Below are 17,387 nucleotides of genomic sequence, written 5' to 3'. Positions count from 1 at the left end.
AGAATTTTACACAGATATTTCCCACACGTACATTTAACAAAAATGACCCCCTACCCATCCAGTAACCAAAAGGAAAAAAAAAGATAAATGAAACCCTATCATTCAACAGACAAGTCAACCAGCCTACATACGACTAGTAGCACACCAGACAGAGGAAAACATGAAAATAAAAATTAAAATGTAGTCCAGTAAATTGTGGTTTCTGGGGCCTGATTTGATGGCTTCAGCCAATTCTTAACCACAGTCCAAGAAGATTGAGTCAAACAACTTAATTCTTCTCTCATTCATAAAGTATGTGCCTGGCTCTGACTCTCTGGTTGCAACAAAAAGGGATCATCTAAGAAAGTACTCCCTTGTACTCCCTGTCTGGCTCATGGCAAGAAGAATCACATTATCAGAAATTCGATAGTGTCATACAAAGCATGATGGGGTAGGCAGGCTAACAAGCCCTTATATGAATTCAGCCTTTCACAGTTTAAGAAAAAAAAAAAAAAAAAGGCCAGACATGGTGGTTCACACCTGTAATCCTAGCACTTTGAGAGGCTGAGGCGGGCAGATTGCCTGAGCTCAGGAGTTCGAGACCAGCCTGTGCAACACAGTGAAACCCTATCTCTACTAAAATACAAAAAAAATTTGCCAGGCATGGTGGTACGTGCCTATAATCCCAGCTACTCAGGAGGCTGAGGCAGGAGAATCACTTTGACCCGGGATGCGGAGGTTGCAGTGAGCCAAGATCACCCCCACTGCACTCCAGCTTGGGCAACAGAGCGAGGCTCTGACTCTTAAAAAAATAAATAAATAAATAAATGAACTTTTTATGTTCACCATCTTAAAACAGTTACTATCCTTCTTTCATAGATAAAAATCATGGGGCCCGGAGAAATAGAGTCACTAGATCTTCATCACCATGGAGCATATCAGACTAAGATAATCCCAGAAACTAAGCTTCCCGATTCCAGGTTTATTCAACATTGTTTCTAGTATCCCTCTACTGACTTTGGAATCATATCCATCACAACCTTTAAAAATCTGGTGGGTGGGCTGAGCATGGTGGCTCAGGTCTGTAATCCCAGCATTTTGAAAGCCCGAGCCAGGTGGATCAGCTGAGGTCGGGAGTTCGAGACCAGCCTGATCAAGATGGTGAAACCCCGTCTCTACTTAAAAAATAAAAATAAAAAAATTAGCCGGGCATGGTGGCATGCACCTGTAATCCCAGCTACTCGGGAGGCTGAGGCAGGAGAATCACTTGAACCCAGGAGGCAGAGGTTGCAGTGAGCTGAGATCACGTCACTGTACTCCAGTCTGAGTGACAGAGTGAGACTCTGTCTCAGAAACATAAAATAAAATAAAATAAAATAAAATAAAATAAAATAAATCTGGTGAGTGAAAGGAGAATGGACAAGTGACAGCAATGTTTTTTAGTGACTTACCATATCACGCATGTTTCATGGACTGAAGCCACTGTGGGATGTAAATAGCCCTGAGTCACCCCATCGTAATGCTTAGGAGCTGTCCAGTAGGAATAATACTAAATACTAAACACTATTAGGCATCCAGAGTAGATGACGATCTCTTTGGGGAAGATGAGAAAAGCTGAAGTATACTTTATTCTGCAACACATGCCTCCCTGACATCCCATTTTAGTGAAATTAAGATATGAGGCCGGGCGCGGTGGCTCAAGCCTGTAATCCCAGCACTTTGGGAGGCCGAGACGGGCGGATCACAAGGTCAGCAGATCGAGACCATCCTGGCTAACATGGTGAAACCCCGTCTCTACTAAAAATATAAAAAAAACTAGCCGGGCGAGGTGGCGGGTGCCTGTAGTCCCAGCTACTCGGGAGGCTGAGGCAGGAGAATGGCACAAACCCGGGAGGCGGAGCTTGCAGTGAGCTGAGATCCGGCCACTGCACTCCAGCCTGGGCGACACAGCGAGACTCCGTCTCAAAAAAAAAAAAAAAAAAAAGATATGAAAATGTTGCTGAGCGCAGTGGCTCATGCCTGTAATCCCAGCACTTCGGGAGGCTGAGGCGGGAGGATCATGAGGTCATGAGTTCGAGACCAGCCTGGCCAATATGGTGAAACCTTGTCTCTACTAAAAACACAAAAATTAGTCTGGTGTGGTGGCCCACGCTTGTAGTCCCAGCTACTCAGGAGGCTGAGGCAGAAGAATTGCTTCAACCCTGGAGGCAGACATTGCACTGAGCCAAGATCATGCCACTGTACTCCAGCCTGGGGGACAGAGCAAGACTCCATCTCAAAAAAAAAAAAGATATGAAAGTGTTTTCTGGTTGGAAACTTTGTCTCTATCTGCAATTGTTCTTAATTTAGATCCTAATTAGGTATCCGATGACTGGACAACAGGCTTTTTAGTGGTGATATAATAAGAAATATGCTGGTCTTTATCACTTGTTTCTGGCACAGAACTCCTAAATCCCTTGGAATTTCCCAAGGGATAAGAGTGTCCATTTTTACTCATAATGAGATCCTTTTAATCACACTTAAGCTTATGCCGATGAGGTGAATTAGGGTAGGGACCCTGAAAAGACTCAGAATGGGGCTGGTCACCAGAAAGACCAAGTGATTAGGAAAGTGAAACCTTTAGCCCCACCCACAGGCCTCTGGGAAAGGAGTTTGGGGCCTGCAGATCAAGCTCTATAAAAACTCTTGAACGACAAGATTTGATGAGCTTCTAGGTTGCTGAGCACGCGGAGATGCTGGGAGGGTGGTTTGCCCACGGAGGGCATGGAAGCTCCTCCTCCCATCCCCCCATACCTTGCCCTATGTACCTCTTCATCTAGCTGTTCATCTGCATCCTTTGTGATAAACCAGTAAACACAGGAGTTCCCCTGAGTTCTGTGAGATGCTCTAGCAAATTAACCTAACCCAAAGTCAGGATCACGGGAACACTGGTTTGTAGCTGGTCAACAAGAGGTTGGTCAGAAGTACAGGTAACAACTTATACTTGCAATAGGCATCTGAAATGGGAGTAGTCTTGTGGGCTAAGCCCTTAACCTGTGGGATCTGACACTATTTCCAGAGAGTGTCAGAACTGAATTGGATTATCTCACACTGAGTTGCTATCCACTGGAGAATTACTGGTGCGTGTGGGTGAAACCTCACACATACCTGGCCACAGAAGTATTTTGTATTGAATATGAGAGTGTGGTAGGCAAAAAAGTTTGTTTTTCCTTCAGACCAGTAGTTTCCCAGAAAACATTCCATCCTACAATCCATTAGCCACTTCGATCTAGACAATTCTGTAGAAGTGGTAGATTTGGGTAGCCCAATTAATCATGATCCTTCTCCATCACATGTAGTCTTCTGTCCTGCTCTTCTATTAACCTTCCAGCCAGTTGCTGGACACCAGATTCCCTGGTAGCCAGGGGGGAAAAAAATGCTTTGAAATCTGGCAACTGTCCTGGAGTTTCCCAAACATTTACAGCAATGTGTTGGCTTATTGGCATGAACTTCCTGGGTGATTTCTCAGCCTAAAAGGCAACATGAACTCTGGCTGACCATGAACTCTCTGGCATTTGTAAAACAGCCTGGGCTTTGTGGCTGCAAACTGAGGTCCAGGTCAGATTAAATGAGCATATTATCCTGTTTACTGCTTCAAACTGACTTGGAAGCTAAGGAAGGAAAGGGATGGGAAATGTGAGAGTTGTAGGGAGCCAAAAGTTTTCAAATCAGAGGAATGTGCTGACAAGGTCTCCTGGGGAAAGAAGTACTGTACTTCTTCCCAATGCAGCATTTTGAAAGCCTCTTGTTGTCTTGCAATTATTTAATCAATAGGTGATACATTTTTGTTACTACACAATTCTGTTTCATGCAGGAGGTAAAGAAGAGAAAATGGGGTTTTGGGTCAAAGGTCTGGGTTCAAGTGCCTGTTCTGAGCTTCTGAGACTTTCGAGAAGTCACTAACTCTTCCTACATGAGATGCTGTTTAATATTAAAACAGTGTGCAAATAAATAAATTGTGTGCAAATTTGCTGGGAAATCATAAAACGTATAGAAATAATAATTGTTAAGAATTACTACTGCTGTTAGCATTACTATTGCTAATAGTTTTTATTAATCTAACAATGCTTGGCTCTACTTAAAAACTGTTTTCGGCAACATTCCACCTGTGTCCCCACTAATTTTCATCTTACATAAGTAGGCACATAATGTTCCCTTGCTTCATCTCTGTGCCTTTGCTCAGTTTCTTTTAACCACTAGACTGGTTCCCTCTACATCCATGCATCCTACTACATTCTGCTTTCTCTGAAGGCCCTGCTCAGATCTACGTGTTTCAAGCATCTAAGGTTAACTAATCTAATATCCCATGTGGCTGGTCTCCTCTCCAAGTTCCTCTGATATACAGTCTGTCCCACACTACCTAGCTCTTACTGACTGTGTAACAGAAGTAAGCCATAGGAAATTGCTAAGCCTCCGGTATTCTGAGAATGGTGATGACCATGCAAGATTCCTTGGGAAACAGACCAGGGAGTGAATTTGGAGGCTTTTTTTCTTTCTTTCTTTCTTTTGGAAACCTACGATAATAATACACAAATCTAAGACATTCTTTTTCTTTTTGTAATCTTGCTTTCAGACTACTAGGGAGTGTAGTAGTTTAGTCCTATTCTTTATTTTCTAGAGAAAGTGGGTTCTTCCTTGATCTGGAAAAGAACTGGTCAAGCCCCATCTTCCCCTTCCCCTCCTTTATAGAGTAAAAGCCCACAGCTACTTACCTTCTCTTAGGTCTCGATCTATCTTGGGTGATAACTTTTTTCCCATTGACAATCCGTGAACTTCTGCTCCCTCTACATTGACCCCTGAAGGGACCCTGCGCATTCAAAAAATTTAAAATGGCAATTTGTCATTGAAAAACGATGCTCAAAGGCAAAGAATACTTTACCCAGGTAGTCTATGACTCTATATTGTGTATTTTGTTGTACACAAGTTCACCCATCTTTTAAAGTCAAAATAATGTCACTGCCTCTATGAAGTTCTCTATTTCCTCAGTGAGTTTGCCTTATTTCACTCCTCTAAATCTTCTTAGCAACCTTTATTACAATTAATTGTATTCATAATGTAACCCTTTTCAGATTAGTCGCTAATCTCAAGTAGGAAAAATTTATCATGCGCATCTTTATAATGCTCAGAGTGTCCAATGGGGCCTGGAACATGGAGTGCATCATTGAACAATTGTTGGATTGAAATCAATTATGTCATAATGTAGTAGTTCTTGACTATTGTGAGAAAGAAGACTCAGGTTTGTCATTTGCAAATGCACAAATGATAGCAGGCTGTCCTTTATATATGTAAAAATCAAACAAATCCAAATGTGTATATACATTCTTGGATCTCTTGAGGTTATCTTATGCCACCGAAGGATTGAGTTTTTGAAGCCTAGTGAAAGACCTCAAGATTCTAAGAAGCAGATCTGGATCTGTCCTTCCTTTGTGATGAGACTCTAAGCAGGTTGCTTGCTTTGTCAGGACCTCAGTTTCCCAATTTGAAAATCAATAAGCTGGACCATGTGATCTCAAGCAGGTGTTTCTAACCTTCTGAGTTTCAGTTCTTTAAAAGATGTAAATTGACTTTTGTCACCTTAAATAATGAGCTTTCTTGATTTCTGATTCAGTTAGTGACACCTAATATTTTAGCTTGCAGTGTAACTTTCTGAACTTCATTATTTCAAGTAAATACGGTAAGGGAATTCACCATCAAAAAACCCATTTCATAGTTTTTTCTGTTAATAAATCAAAAACAATATCCAATCTTCTCAGATTTGGAATCATGGAATGTTAGCACATAGAGATTGCCAGATTTAACTCTTTTTTTTCTGGAAGGAAGAAAAAAAAAAAAAAACATGAGACCCAGAAAGCAGAGGATATATTACCTAAGGTTACAAAAATGTGGCAGGAAGAGCTGGGACCCGGCTGCAGAACTCCTAACTCACAGCTTACAATTATTTTACTATATCCCCTTGCCTATTTCATAGAGCTACATTTCTCTATGATAGGTTATGATACTAAGTATTTCTCTTCATAAAAAAAACAGTTTGTATTCTGAATGGACTTACCGATTCTCATCCTGTCGTCCTCCATACCTGATCCAATAATTCTGTTTTGAATCAATTAAAAAAAAATGCAGGAATTTTGTCACTAAAACATCACTTACAGAATTAAGGTAAAATAAAATATGCACAAAACATTCAAAAGATCTATAATTTAGGAATTTTGTATATTGTGTAAAGATACAATATATTTATATTTTATAGATTAATGCAAAAGAAGGCTAAAGTTAGTGGAGATTTGGCAAGGACAAAATGAAATACAAATCAATGTTTTAAATAGTATGGAATTAGCCTGGATATCCATCCTTTTGTCCAAGAAAGTGACTTGGAATTTGGTGGCAGAAAAACATTTCAAAGAGTATTCAGTTCAACTTCTTTATGTTTTCTGAATAAAACAAACAAACAAAATCCAGCCTGAATAATCATCTGCATATATCATGAAATTAGTAAACAACATATTCTAAGGTCTCTTGGATAACACAATTTTTAAAGAATAATAAGTAAGACCAGATATAAATATTAATATATTAGAAGGTGTTGTATTGGAAATAGTACATTAAAATTAACCCATTTTAAAAAGTGTGCCTATAAAAACATGACATAAGAAATGAAAAAAGGTTGTAAATGGACATATTATAAATAATTTTATAAATGTATTAACTTGTATATCATTTGAAGAACTTACATAGTAATCAATGGATAAATGAACAAACCCATGGCCAAATAATTAAAAGAAGAGGAAAAATAGTTAATACGTGAAAAGGTTTATTCTTGCTGGTCATCAAAAAATTATAAGTTAAAATGATGTATTATTTCATATATAATATATAAATAATAAAAGTGATTTTAAAATGTTATTTCTTACTGCTGATAAATTTGTGGTAAAATGGTACTTTTGTGCATTACTAGGATTCAAACGCCTGTTCAATCTGTTGTGAGGTATGAGACTTTAGAGGAGTCACTAAATCTTCCCACATGAGATAGTGTTAGTATTAAAATAGCGTGAAAATAAATAATTCCAAGAGAATTATTTATTCTCTTAGTAATCATATATGAGTATATATATAATTGTAAATTAATAATAAATAATTTCTAAGAGAATTCTCTTAGAAAAGCAATTTAGTTTCAAGAAATTTAAAACCTTATATCCTTTGATGACAGAATAATTCCACTCTTAGGAATTTATTTTAAGGACATAGTTCAATAGAGAAAAATGCTTAATGCATTTCGTATAATTCAAAAATCAGAAATAATTCAAATGTTCAGCAGAAGAGTTCATTTATTTATTGTACATCAATTCTACCTATCTAAAATTCTAAATTCTACCTACTTTTTAGATACTAAAATGTATCTAAAAATACCTTTTAAAGTTATACAAATGTAGAAATTTCTTATGATATCTTCTTAAATAAAAATCAGAATACAGATCTCTTTATACCATAGCATATGTTTCTGCAAAAGATAAGTCTTCATATAGACGATGATTAGAAGACAACATGAAAAAATGGGGTGAAGTCAGCGTGATGGGTGGTAGGATTGTGACTGACAGTATTTTGAATTCTCTTTAATGTTTAGGTAATATACAAGCATTAAAAGAAAAACTAAAACACCACATCTGGAATTTAGGAAAATGAAACATTCCCGGGGCAAATGAGTTATACACAAAACACTTTTACCCAGTAGATTTGCTTTTGACTTTGGACCTCATTAACATGGAATGACAGATGTGGAAATCCATTAGTCTTTTAAAGTTCATCAGATATATTGAGTAAATATCTCCCACCCCTATTTTTACCTCAAGGAGGGCATTAAAATCTTAGCTTTTTGAAGTAAATGGCAAAAATGGAGGCAGGTAATAAAAACATAAAAAGAATTCCACTGAGTCATTATTTTAATAAACATTTCTTCTTTCCTCTTACCGGTTCAGTGTATGAAAACCCCAGACCTTCTGCAGCTGATTTGATCAGCTCAGATTCTAGCTTATGACGTTTCACAAACATTGTTAAATCCTAGAGAAAAATAAGTAAAGAAAGACAGGTAACATATAAATAAAGACAGGTAACATATCTGTTAAATAACAGGTAACAGATATGATAAATGTTCAGGTGGCAATATTTTCATTAGATAGTCACAAGTGAGCTAACAAATATTCAGAGTTGCAAGACATGGCCCCATCTCAACATACTTTCACTCGCTAGCATGTGTGAATAAAAATGTGCCTCCGGCGTAAATAAAATTGGAAAGAACTGAGTTCTAGAACCTTTGCTAAATTGTTAGGTATCTTTAAGACCAGGATTATATTTTTGTCACCTCTTCCCAGAACACATGCAGAATCAAGAATTTCTTTTCAAAACATTGGTCTCACCTCTCTGGCCTCAATGGATGCTGGGTCAATGCTATCATCCAGCAGACTCTCATAGTAATCCACATTGTCTAGGACATCCTCGTCATCTGGGTGGCACAGAAGATAGGCTTTGGCACATTCCAGGGCTTTCACATACTCACCAACTGAAAGACAAAGGAGTTGCAGCATTAGAGTCAGCTTAGGTCTGTCCAAAGGATTTTAAAGGGAGGCCATCAACATGTCTACAGAAGTCAACGTTAAACATGGATAAGAGGGAAGATAAATTGAGGCTCAGCAGAAGAAGCAGAAACAGTCACAGATAAAAGGAAAGACATTATTTCAGGTATTCAAAAGTTATTACCTTTGGTCTGCTTTGGTGCTAGTTGTTTTGCACAAATTATCGAGTTTTTATCTGAAGATGTTTGCTGATAACTTTTATTCTTTAACACAGATAAACAGAATTGTATGAGTTAATTCTGGTTTTTGTACTGAATTTGGGTTAAGTAAACATCCAGAAGATGACCTTTGCAACAGTAATGTACCATTTTGTACATAATGTATGAGTAATATAAGTGCTTTTAAAATGTTATTTTTCACGGCTGCAGTTTGTGATAAACTGGTACTTTAATGTAAAGTCCTTCATAGAGTCCCAGATGTTCTGCAGGAAGCCCCTCAATTCCCTCACTATACAATTAGAGCAAATCCAACAGTAGCAAACTACTAAAAGGAACTAACAAGGATGTTTCCAATATAAACTTTTCATTACAGAAATATTTAGCTATTACAAGGGAAATTGTAAATGTATGCTTTGTTTTGAAAAAGGTCACAACATTGGATTTCTTTTAATGGAAATTTACAATATATGTATGTGTGTGTATATATATATACACGTATGTATTTATATGTATGTATGTATTTATACACACATACACGCGCGTGCACACACACATATATATACTCTGAGATGACCCTGATTTTTAAAAAGATTAATAAAAATTAAGCAACTCTCTCAACTTTGATTCACTGTTTATGACTTCAGCACATGATTCATTGTGTGCCATCAACACCAGGATAATAAATAATGTTTTGTTTTGGGGAAGGAAGAGGATTTTGCAAAGTTCTTTTTAAATTGAGTTAAGAAATATTAAGTCTAAAAAATCATGCAAAATGTCAATCTAGTATAATTTTCAGTAAATTATCACAGCATTACATTTTGTACTTTGCCCATTGGTGATTTCCCCTTCTGCTCTTCTTGTCCTGCAGCTCAGAAGAGAAGAAATGCATACATTCCTATTGCTTTGATAATAAACTGAAGAAGTCTGGACGCTAAATTACAAAAATGTGATGTCTGTAGTGACGAACCAAAACCCCCCAAGAAGTCTTCACGGATGGTCCACGCTTTACCTCGATAGTAGGCAAACTGTAGGTAATCATAGTGCAGAGGAAGAAAATTCTCAATGGGTGAGAGGCGGCCAGGGCGGGTGGCAAGTTCCCTCACACATTCATGCTGACAAACAAGCACCTGCATGTAGTGATCTGGAAGACAAGAGCCAATACATGTGTTCCTCCAGGCTGCTGAGTCCCCAGACGTCAACGTCACAGTCACAGTGACACAAGGCATTCCTCACCTCACCACACTCGGAGAGCAAAATTACTCTAATCCTCACTTCCGGACTGCAAAACCTTTTTACAAAGAAAGTAGTTGACTTGCCAAGGTCTCCTGATCAGTGATCACTAGAACGACAGCAGATTCCAAATCCTCTAGCTCACAGTCTGTTCTCTGTACCTCACTCTTCCCTTCCCATGCACACTCTTTATACCCCACAGTCCACTTTCCCCCACCTACACCCAGCTGAATGTCAGTTTTCATATTTAACAACTTTGGGGCCCCTCTTTGGATATCTTAGATGGTTCGAAGGGCCCTGGAAGTGGAAATGGAAGTTCAGATGCTAGTAAATGTTAAGGAACGGTTCGGAAAAAGAAACAACCATGGATGTGGGAAATCCAGGCTGAGAAGTGAAGCAAAAATGCTCTTTTTCTTTGTTAACATTTTCAAGCCAATTTGTCCTAAAGGAGAAATAAAAACTCTTTGTTTTTTTAGGCCTATTGGTCAGAAACCTATTCTACACAGTTATAAATTAGTCTATCGCCTAGACATTGTATATTCGAATATTAGGGATATTGTATATTGTTTACCAGAGACTGGTAAACTAGGGAGAAGGATGAAAGGAATTTAAATGAGCATTTTATTTCCTATTTCTCTTCACTCCCCTTTCTATCGCTCCCATTCTTCTTGCTGGACGGTGAAGTGTTGGGGTTTGCATGCCCCCTTTGGCCCTGGACTCTATCTTATCAAAGCCTGAGATGAGGAAACACAAGTGGTGAATGTCCCAGAGAAGAAAATGCCTCCTACGTTTCATCTTGACTGATTTTTACAATGAAGATGGATGTATTTTCCAGAAAGAATAGTTCCTTCATGCCTGTGCTGAGTGTGTTCTTTTAAGGATGATGATAAAATCATTTGATCTCATAGCTGTGCAATTTAATTTACCACAACTGCCTTTTTTTCAAAAGGTTCCCTGTTTAGTCTGAGTTTGGCTTGGATCTTGATGATTTTGCAGAGGGACCCCAAAACACAACAGGAAGGAAATGTGCATTTTCTGGTGTGGGGCAATATGCCAGTTGTGCATAACTTGGCCAACTGAATGATTTATAGCACAGCTAATAGAATCCCTAAAGCCCACTGGTTATTAACCCCAGTCCAGGGGATGTGAAGGAAGAATGAGTTCTATTTATTTGATTAGCATGTTAGAAATAAATAACCAGCTGTTTTATTTCTTAAGAAAACAAAAACAAACAACCTTCAACTGTTTTCTCCTCCTCAACTTACCATTTGCATTTCTATTTACTTTCTAATACACATTCCTTTTAATTCCAAGTGACAAGCAAAAGGTAAAGGTGAAAGATACCCACCAAGAACTCAAAATCTGAATGGGAATATTTTTTCAAAGCGGATATAAATAGCAGCAAAACAGGAGTGACAGAAACATATCCTTTAGGGTTTCACAGCAGGGCTGGTAATAAATAACCGCATTCAGGAGCCATTTGTATTTTTCCCCAACTGTTAATGTCAAACTCTAAAATTCAAATATTCTGATTTTCTAATACATTTGCTATTTAAAAAGCCAGTTTCATTCCTAATTTAGGACAATTTTGAACCAGACAAGAATTTATATAGTGAGAACTGTCATATTACTTTTATTAGGTATATCCCTTGCCTTCTTTATATCTTAAATGACACTGTGCAATTAATATGTTTTTAATAAGTTTGAGTCTTAAAAATTAAAGAACCTGAGTTATGAGATCTCTATTCTTTTCCAGTTACCAACATGCTGTGGTGACCTTGAGCAAATCACTAAATGCTCATCTGTGGGAAATCGTCGGTCAATCTTCCTAAACCAGATCTAGGACATTGGCCAAAACTGTTCAGTGGCCATTGGTAGAAGCAGCTGTAGAGGCCAATGTGGGAGTAAACGCAGGATGCATATCCCACCACAACCACAACATAGTTAACTATAATAAAGGAAGAATCTGCCGTTTCCAAATACAAGATCAAGTGTAGAGAAATAGCAATTAAAAGGTGAACCACACATAAAACTGACATTCCAAAAATTTAGGCAACTGGATCTTGCAGAGATCCAAAAGAAAACAAAACTTTTGGGAAAATATCCTCAATAATTGAGATCGTTGTATTGAATTTAGGTGAACTGAGTTGATTTTGAGTAACTGGGTGTGACACAAATTGGTCATTTGACATATTAATTTTCAGTCTACTTCCTAGTCTAATTTTTGATAGCTATAACCTAATTGTCTCTATAAGAAACCTTAACAGTAATTCTTAACAATAATTCTAAACCTACATTCTCATAAACATGGAGTATTTAACCATTTTAATCCCTGCTATGCGATTGATGGCTATGTCATCTCCTTCCTTCCTTCATTCATTAATCAACCCATTCATTTAACCAGTATTTACTAAGTACCTACTACAGTCACTCTTCTTAGGCACTGAAGATTGAGCACTAAACAGGACAAGCCTTTAGCCAAGAGATAGAGGAAAACAACACTTTGAAGATCTGTAAGTGGAAATAAGCATAGCATATTTAAGGAATCAAAAAGCAAGAGGGAGTGTGAGAGGGAGAGAGAATGAATGAAAACATACACACGTGCCCAATCATGAAAGTTCTTATTAAAGAATTGGATTTTAGTAGAGATGGGGTTTCACCATGTTGGCCAGGCTGGTCTCAAACTCCTGACCTCAGGTGATCCACCTGCCTCGGAATCCCAAAGTGCTAGGATTACAGGCGTGAGCCACTGCTTCCAGATGAGTAGTGCTTTTTAGGAAGATTGGAAGCATTGGAAGTTGGGGAGAGTAAACTGATTGTATTCACTGGCATTTTAGTACATAAATGAAGTTGAACATTGCTTTTCATATATGGAAAACTCAGAAAAAAATGTGTCTTCAAAAATATTTGTGAAAAATTTATTAATAAATTATCCTTTGCCTGCTTTTCAATTCCGTAGACCTTAAAAGTATAGATTCTAGATTCAGAAAAGTCCAAATATGAGTTCCAGCTTCACTCTAATCACATCACTTAATCTTTTTCAGATAAAAATTCCTCATTTACAAAAGGGAGAGGAGAGTAAGTAATAATAGTATCTATAAGAGTTGCTTAAAGCATTAAATAGATAAAAATACGTTAAGTGCTTTGTACGTCACAATTGCTACATACGTGTTTGTTATTATTATTATTATTGTTTGTTTTTTCTTTCTTTGAGATGGAGTCTCGCTCTGTCGCCCAGGCTGGAGTGCAGTGGCGCGATCTCAGCTCACTACAAGCTCTGCCTCCCAGGTTCACGCCATTCTCCTGCCTCAGTCTCCCGAGTAGCTGGGACTACAGGAGCCCACCACCACACCTGGCTAATTTTTTTTTTTATGTATATTTTTAGTAGAAACAGGGTTTCACTGTGTTAGCCAGGATGGTCTCGATCTCCTGACCTCATGATCCGCCCGCCTCAGCCTCCCAGAGTGCTGGGATTACAGGTGTGAGCCACCTCACCCGGCCCGCATTGGTTATTATTACTACTGATAATTAAGAAGTAAATTACTATGAACAATAATAATTTACAGGCTCTCTTTGAATATGAAAGATATTAACACTTTGCCTACAAAATATTTTGCAATACTTTCTATTTGTGTTTGTAGATCAGCTTGGTTTATTGTATAAATCTGTACTTATAAATCTTAGGTAAAGTTTTTAACTTGTTTTTTATTTTTCTTGTCTTTTGTCATGTTTAGAAGAGCTTTTCTGCTGGGCATGCTGGCTCACGCCTATAATCCCAGTACTTTGGGAGGCCGAGGTGGGCGGATCACCTGAGGTCAGGAGTTCGAGACCAGCCTGGCCAACATGGAGAAACTCCATCTCCACAAAAAATACAAAATTAGTCAGGTGTAGTGGTGCATGCCTGTAATCCCAGCTACTCCGGAGGCTGAGGCAGAAGAATTGCTTGAATCCAGCAGGCGGAGATTGCGGTGAGCCGAGATCGCACCTTTGTACTCTAGCCTGGACAACAAGAGCGAAACTCCGTCTCAGAAAAAGAAAAGAAGAGCGTTTCTTCTCCTAATATTATACAAATATTTTCCCTCATTTTCTTCTAACAGTTCTATATTTTACACTTATATTGTTATTACAAATATAACTTATTTTTGTGTAAGGTATACAGGAGAGAACCCACTTTCCCCTCATAAGTGGTTAACTAGCCAATCTCCCAAATTATTCTATAATGTGCATTACCTACTATTTTAAATGCTGCTTTGTAATATATTAAATTCTTATTAAATAACAAAACATTTTAAGTAGTTGAAGACTATACCAAAGTGTTCGCTACTACATTGTTTATAATAATGAACAATTTCAACCTCTTAAATACTCATCAGTAAAGGACTAGTCAATTAAATTCCGATGTGTTTATATAACAGAGCATTACCCAGCCATTAAATACAATAAAACGACTCTATGTACTTACATGAGAAGAAGTCCACAATATATTGTTAAGCATAAAATAAAACAACAAAAGTTGAAAAACAATATATATAGTATTGTCCTATTTTATAAGAAATGAAATAATAACTATAAATAAATACACAAATATTTTACATAAGGACCTGAAAAAGCTTGGGAAGACAGTCACCAAAATTTTAACTACATAAATTTCTCTACAGGAGATAGGCTGGGATAGACACATGAGAGTGTTTTATTTTTACAATATATTCTTCTATTTTGCTGGAATAGTTTTTTATAAATCGCAAGTAGTATTTTTATAATCAAGAAACAAACAAAATGAAAAACTAAGCTTTACCTGCAATAGCTTCATACAGACCAGTCTTATACCCTAAATACTCATATTCTTCAAATCTCTGAGGCCCCTCACATAGGGTTCGGCATTCTATATCTTCAACGAAATATTCTCTTAGGGCTTGTTCGAAGTGCCTGATAGCCAACTCAAAGTCATCAGCCTCATAATGTTTAACTCCTGCATTGTAACTCTCCTGCAATGAAACAGACAAAACAAAACAAAACAAAAAACAAAACAAACAAACAACCTCTTAGTTTCAAAGAGAATAGTTTATGCTGACTGAGGATCATTTCGGTAGGTGGGGTACTGACTGCTTGTGCTGAGGAGGGATGAAGAAGGGTCGCACTGGGAGATAAAGAACAGCATTCCTGGCTTCAAATACTTACAAGTGAGGGGGGTCTTACTGAGCAAATAGGCTGCTATGTGATCAGTCAATTTTGGTTTTTTCCCTTAGCACATGCAAGACTGTATTTTTGAAATCATTTGCCTATAGATAGGGCCATGTAACAAGTGCAGGACAACAGATGTCGGTGGAAGTGACATCCACTTTTAGGCCTTGCCTGTGTTTTTTTAAAAAAATATTTCCTAAAGTCTTCCCTTATCCTTTTCTGCAGTAATTTTGGAGGCTACATGTTGAGAATGGTGATGTCAAAAATTTTTTAAAAAGGCCAGGCGCGGTGGCTCACGCCTGTAATCCCAGCACTTTGGGAGGCTGAGGCAGGCAGATCACGAGGTCAGGAGATCGAGACCATCCTGGCTAACACAGTGAAACCCCGTCTCTACTAAAGAATACAAAAAATTAGCCGGGCGTAGTGGTGAGCGCCTATAGTCCCAGCTATTCGGGAGGCTGAGGCAGGAGAATGGTGTGAACCCAGGAGGTGGAGGTTGCAGTGAGCCGAGATTGTGCCACTGCACCCCCGCCTGGGTGACAGACCAAGACTCCGTCTCAAAAACAAAAACAAAAATTAAAAAAAAAAAAAAAGGGCTTTCAACATGTGATTTCAAGTAATGTTTAGTGTATACAAAGAATTACACCACTTTTTAAAACCTCAGTTTGAAATGTATAGGTACAATGGGCAAACCACTGGACTGGGAGCTGGAAAATCACAGTATAATCCTGAACAATTTACACTGGCCTCACCTCCTAGGTATAAAATAAAAGTATTGGAAAAGTTCAGAGAAGATTATAGATAATTATATGATGTTCTAGTTTTTATCATATTTTATCAAATTTCTAAGTTAATTTTTATTTTCTCTTAATTTTAAAATTTTTAATTTTTTAGTTTTTTTATTTCAACTTTTAAAATTTTAATTAAAATTTTAAAATATCATCTCAATTTTTTCAGGCCTGATCATTATATTCTGAGAACTCTGAAAGTCTAAAAATGTTACTAAAATTTGAGAATAAATTTTATGAGATATGCATTCATAGAAATTTGCTTCGACTCAAATGAAACTTAGGAGCACTTAGCTCCCTGTGGTGAGGGCAGGGGTCCACAGAGTTTACCAAGTGCGGTTTGGCTTCTCTGTCTACCAGTTGCAATGCTTCAACACCAGCTGTTGCTCTGTAATTCTCAATGTTCTGCTGCATTTCCATGTGCTCAGGGTTTGCCACGAAAAATGTGTGAGCTGCTTCCACTGCTTTTTCGAGCTGGTTAAGCTAAAGAGAAAACAAAAAAAGACCAAATGAAGGCAAATATTTCTAAATCACACTCAGAGAAATACAAAGATCAATCCAAAATCTCACAGTTTAAGAACGAAACTAGGAGCCTAAGATTTTTTTTTTTTTATCAGACAGGCAATAAAAGTAAAATAGACAAATGAGATTACATCAAAGTAAAAAACTTCTGCACAGCAAAGAAAGCAATCAACAGGTGAAGATACAACCTACAAAATGCAAGAAAATACTTGTAAACTATATATCCATATCCAAAAGGGGTTAATACCTAGGATATATAAGATATATAAAAAGCTCAAAAAACTCAATAGCAGGAAAAAAAAGGTTAAAAAATGGGTAAAAGATCTGAAATGACATGTCTCAGAAGAAGATATACAATTGGCCGACAGGTGTGTGAAAAAATGCTCCACGTCACTAATCACCAGGGAAATGCAAGTCAAACCCACAATGAAATACAACTTCATTACACTTAGAATGGTTATTAACAAAAAGATAAAAGATAACAAGCGTTGACAAGGAAGTGAAGAAACGGGCACCCTTATACATTGTTGGTAGAAATGTAAATTAGTAAGACCATTATGGAAAACAGTATGGAGTTTCCTCAAAAAATTAAAAATAGAACTACCATATGATCCAGCAATCTCACTGCTGGGTATATATTTCCAAAGGAAATGAAGTCAGTATGTTGAAGCTATATCTGTACTCCCATGTTTACTGTAGCACTATTCACAATAGCCAGGACATGAAATCAACCTAAGTGCCCATCAGCAGATGAATGGATAAAGAAGATGTGGTACATATACACAATGAAATATTATTCAGCCATAAAAAATAATGAAACCCCATCATTTGCAACAACATGGATCAACCTGGAGGATATTATGTTA

At 37.5% G+C, this 17,387-nt stretch overlaps 1 protein-coding gene across 2 annotated transcripts in view; it reads right to left on the bottom strand.

Moving 5' to 3' along the window:
• P3H2 (prolyl 3-hydroxylase 2) overlaps positions 1-17,387 on the bottom strand; it is a 168,306-nt gene that overhangs the window by 22,829 nt on the left and 128,090 nt on the right. For both annotated transcript variants that reach the window (XM_005545415.3, XM_045387181.2), the window contains exons 2-8: positions 16,330-16,482; positions 14,826-15,015; positions 9,810-9,941; positions 8,427-8,569; positions 7,981-8,070; positions 6,068-6,108; positions 4,731-4,825 (exon numbers count right to left, since the gene is read on the bottom strand). In XM_005545415.3, the coding sequence (XP_005545472.3) occupies positions 4,731-4,825; positions 6,068-6,108; positions 7,981-8,070; positions 8,427-8,569; positions 9,810-9,941; positions 14,826-15,015; positions 16,330-16,482 (844 nt within the window). The remainder of the gene's footprint in view (positions 1-4,730; positions 4,826-6,067; positions 6,109-7,980; positions 8,071-8,426; positions 8,570-9,809; positions 9,942-14,825; positions 15,016-16,329; positions 16,483-17,387) is intronic.

The sequence above is a fragment of the Macaca fascicularis genome, chromosome 2, assembly GCF_037993035.2.
Source record: "Macaca fascicularis isolate 582-1 chromosome 2, T2T-MFA8v1.1".
In the NCBI taxonomy this organism is placed as follows: Eukaryota; Metazoa; Chordata; class Mammalia; order Primates; family Cercopithecidae; genus Macaca; species Macaca fascicularis.
This window is presented reverse-complemented; position numbering and strand designations above follow the sequence as displayed.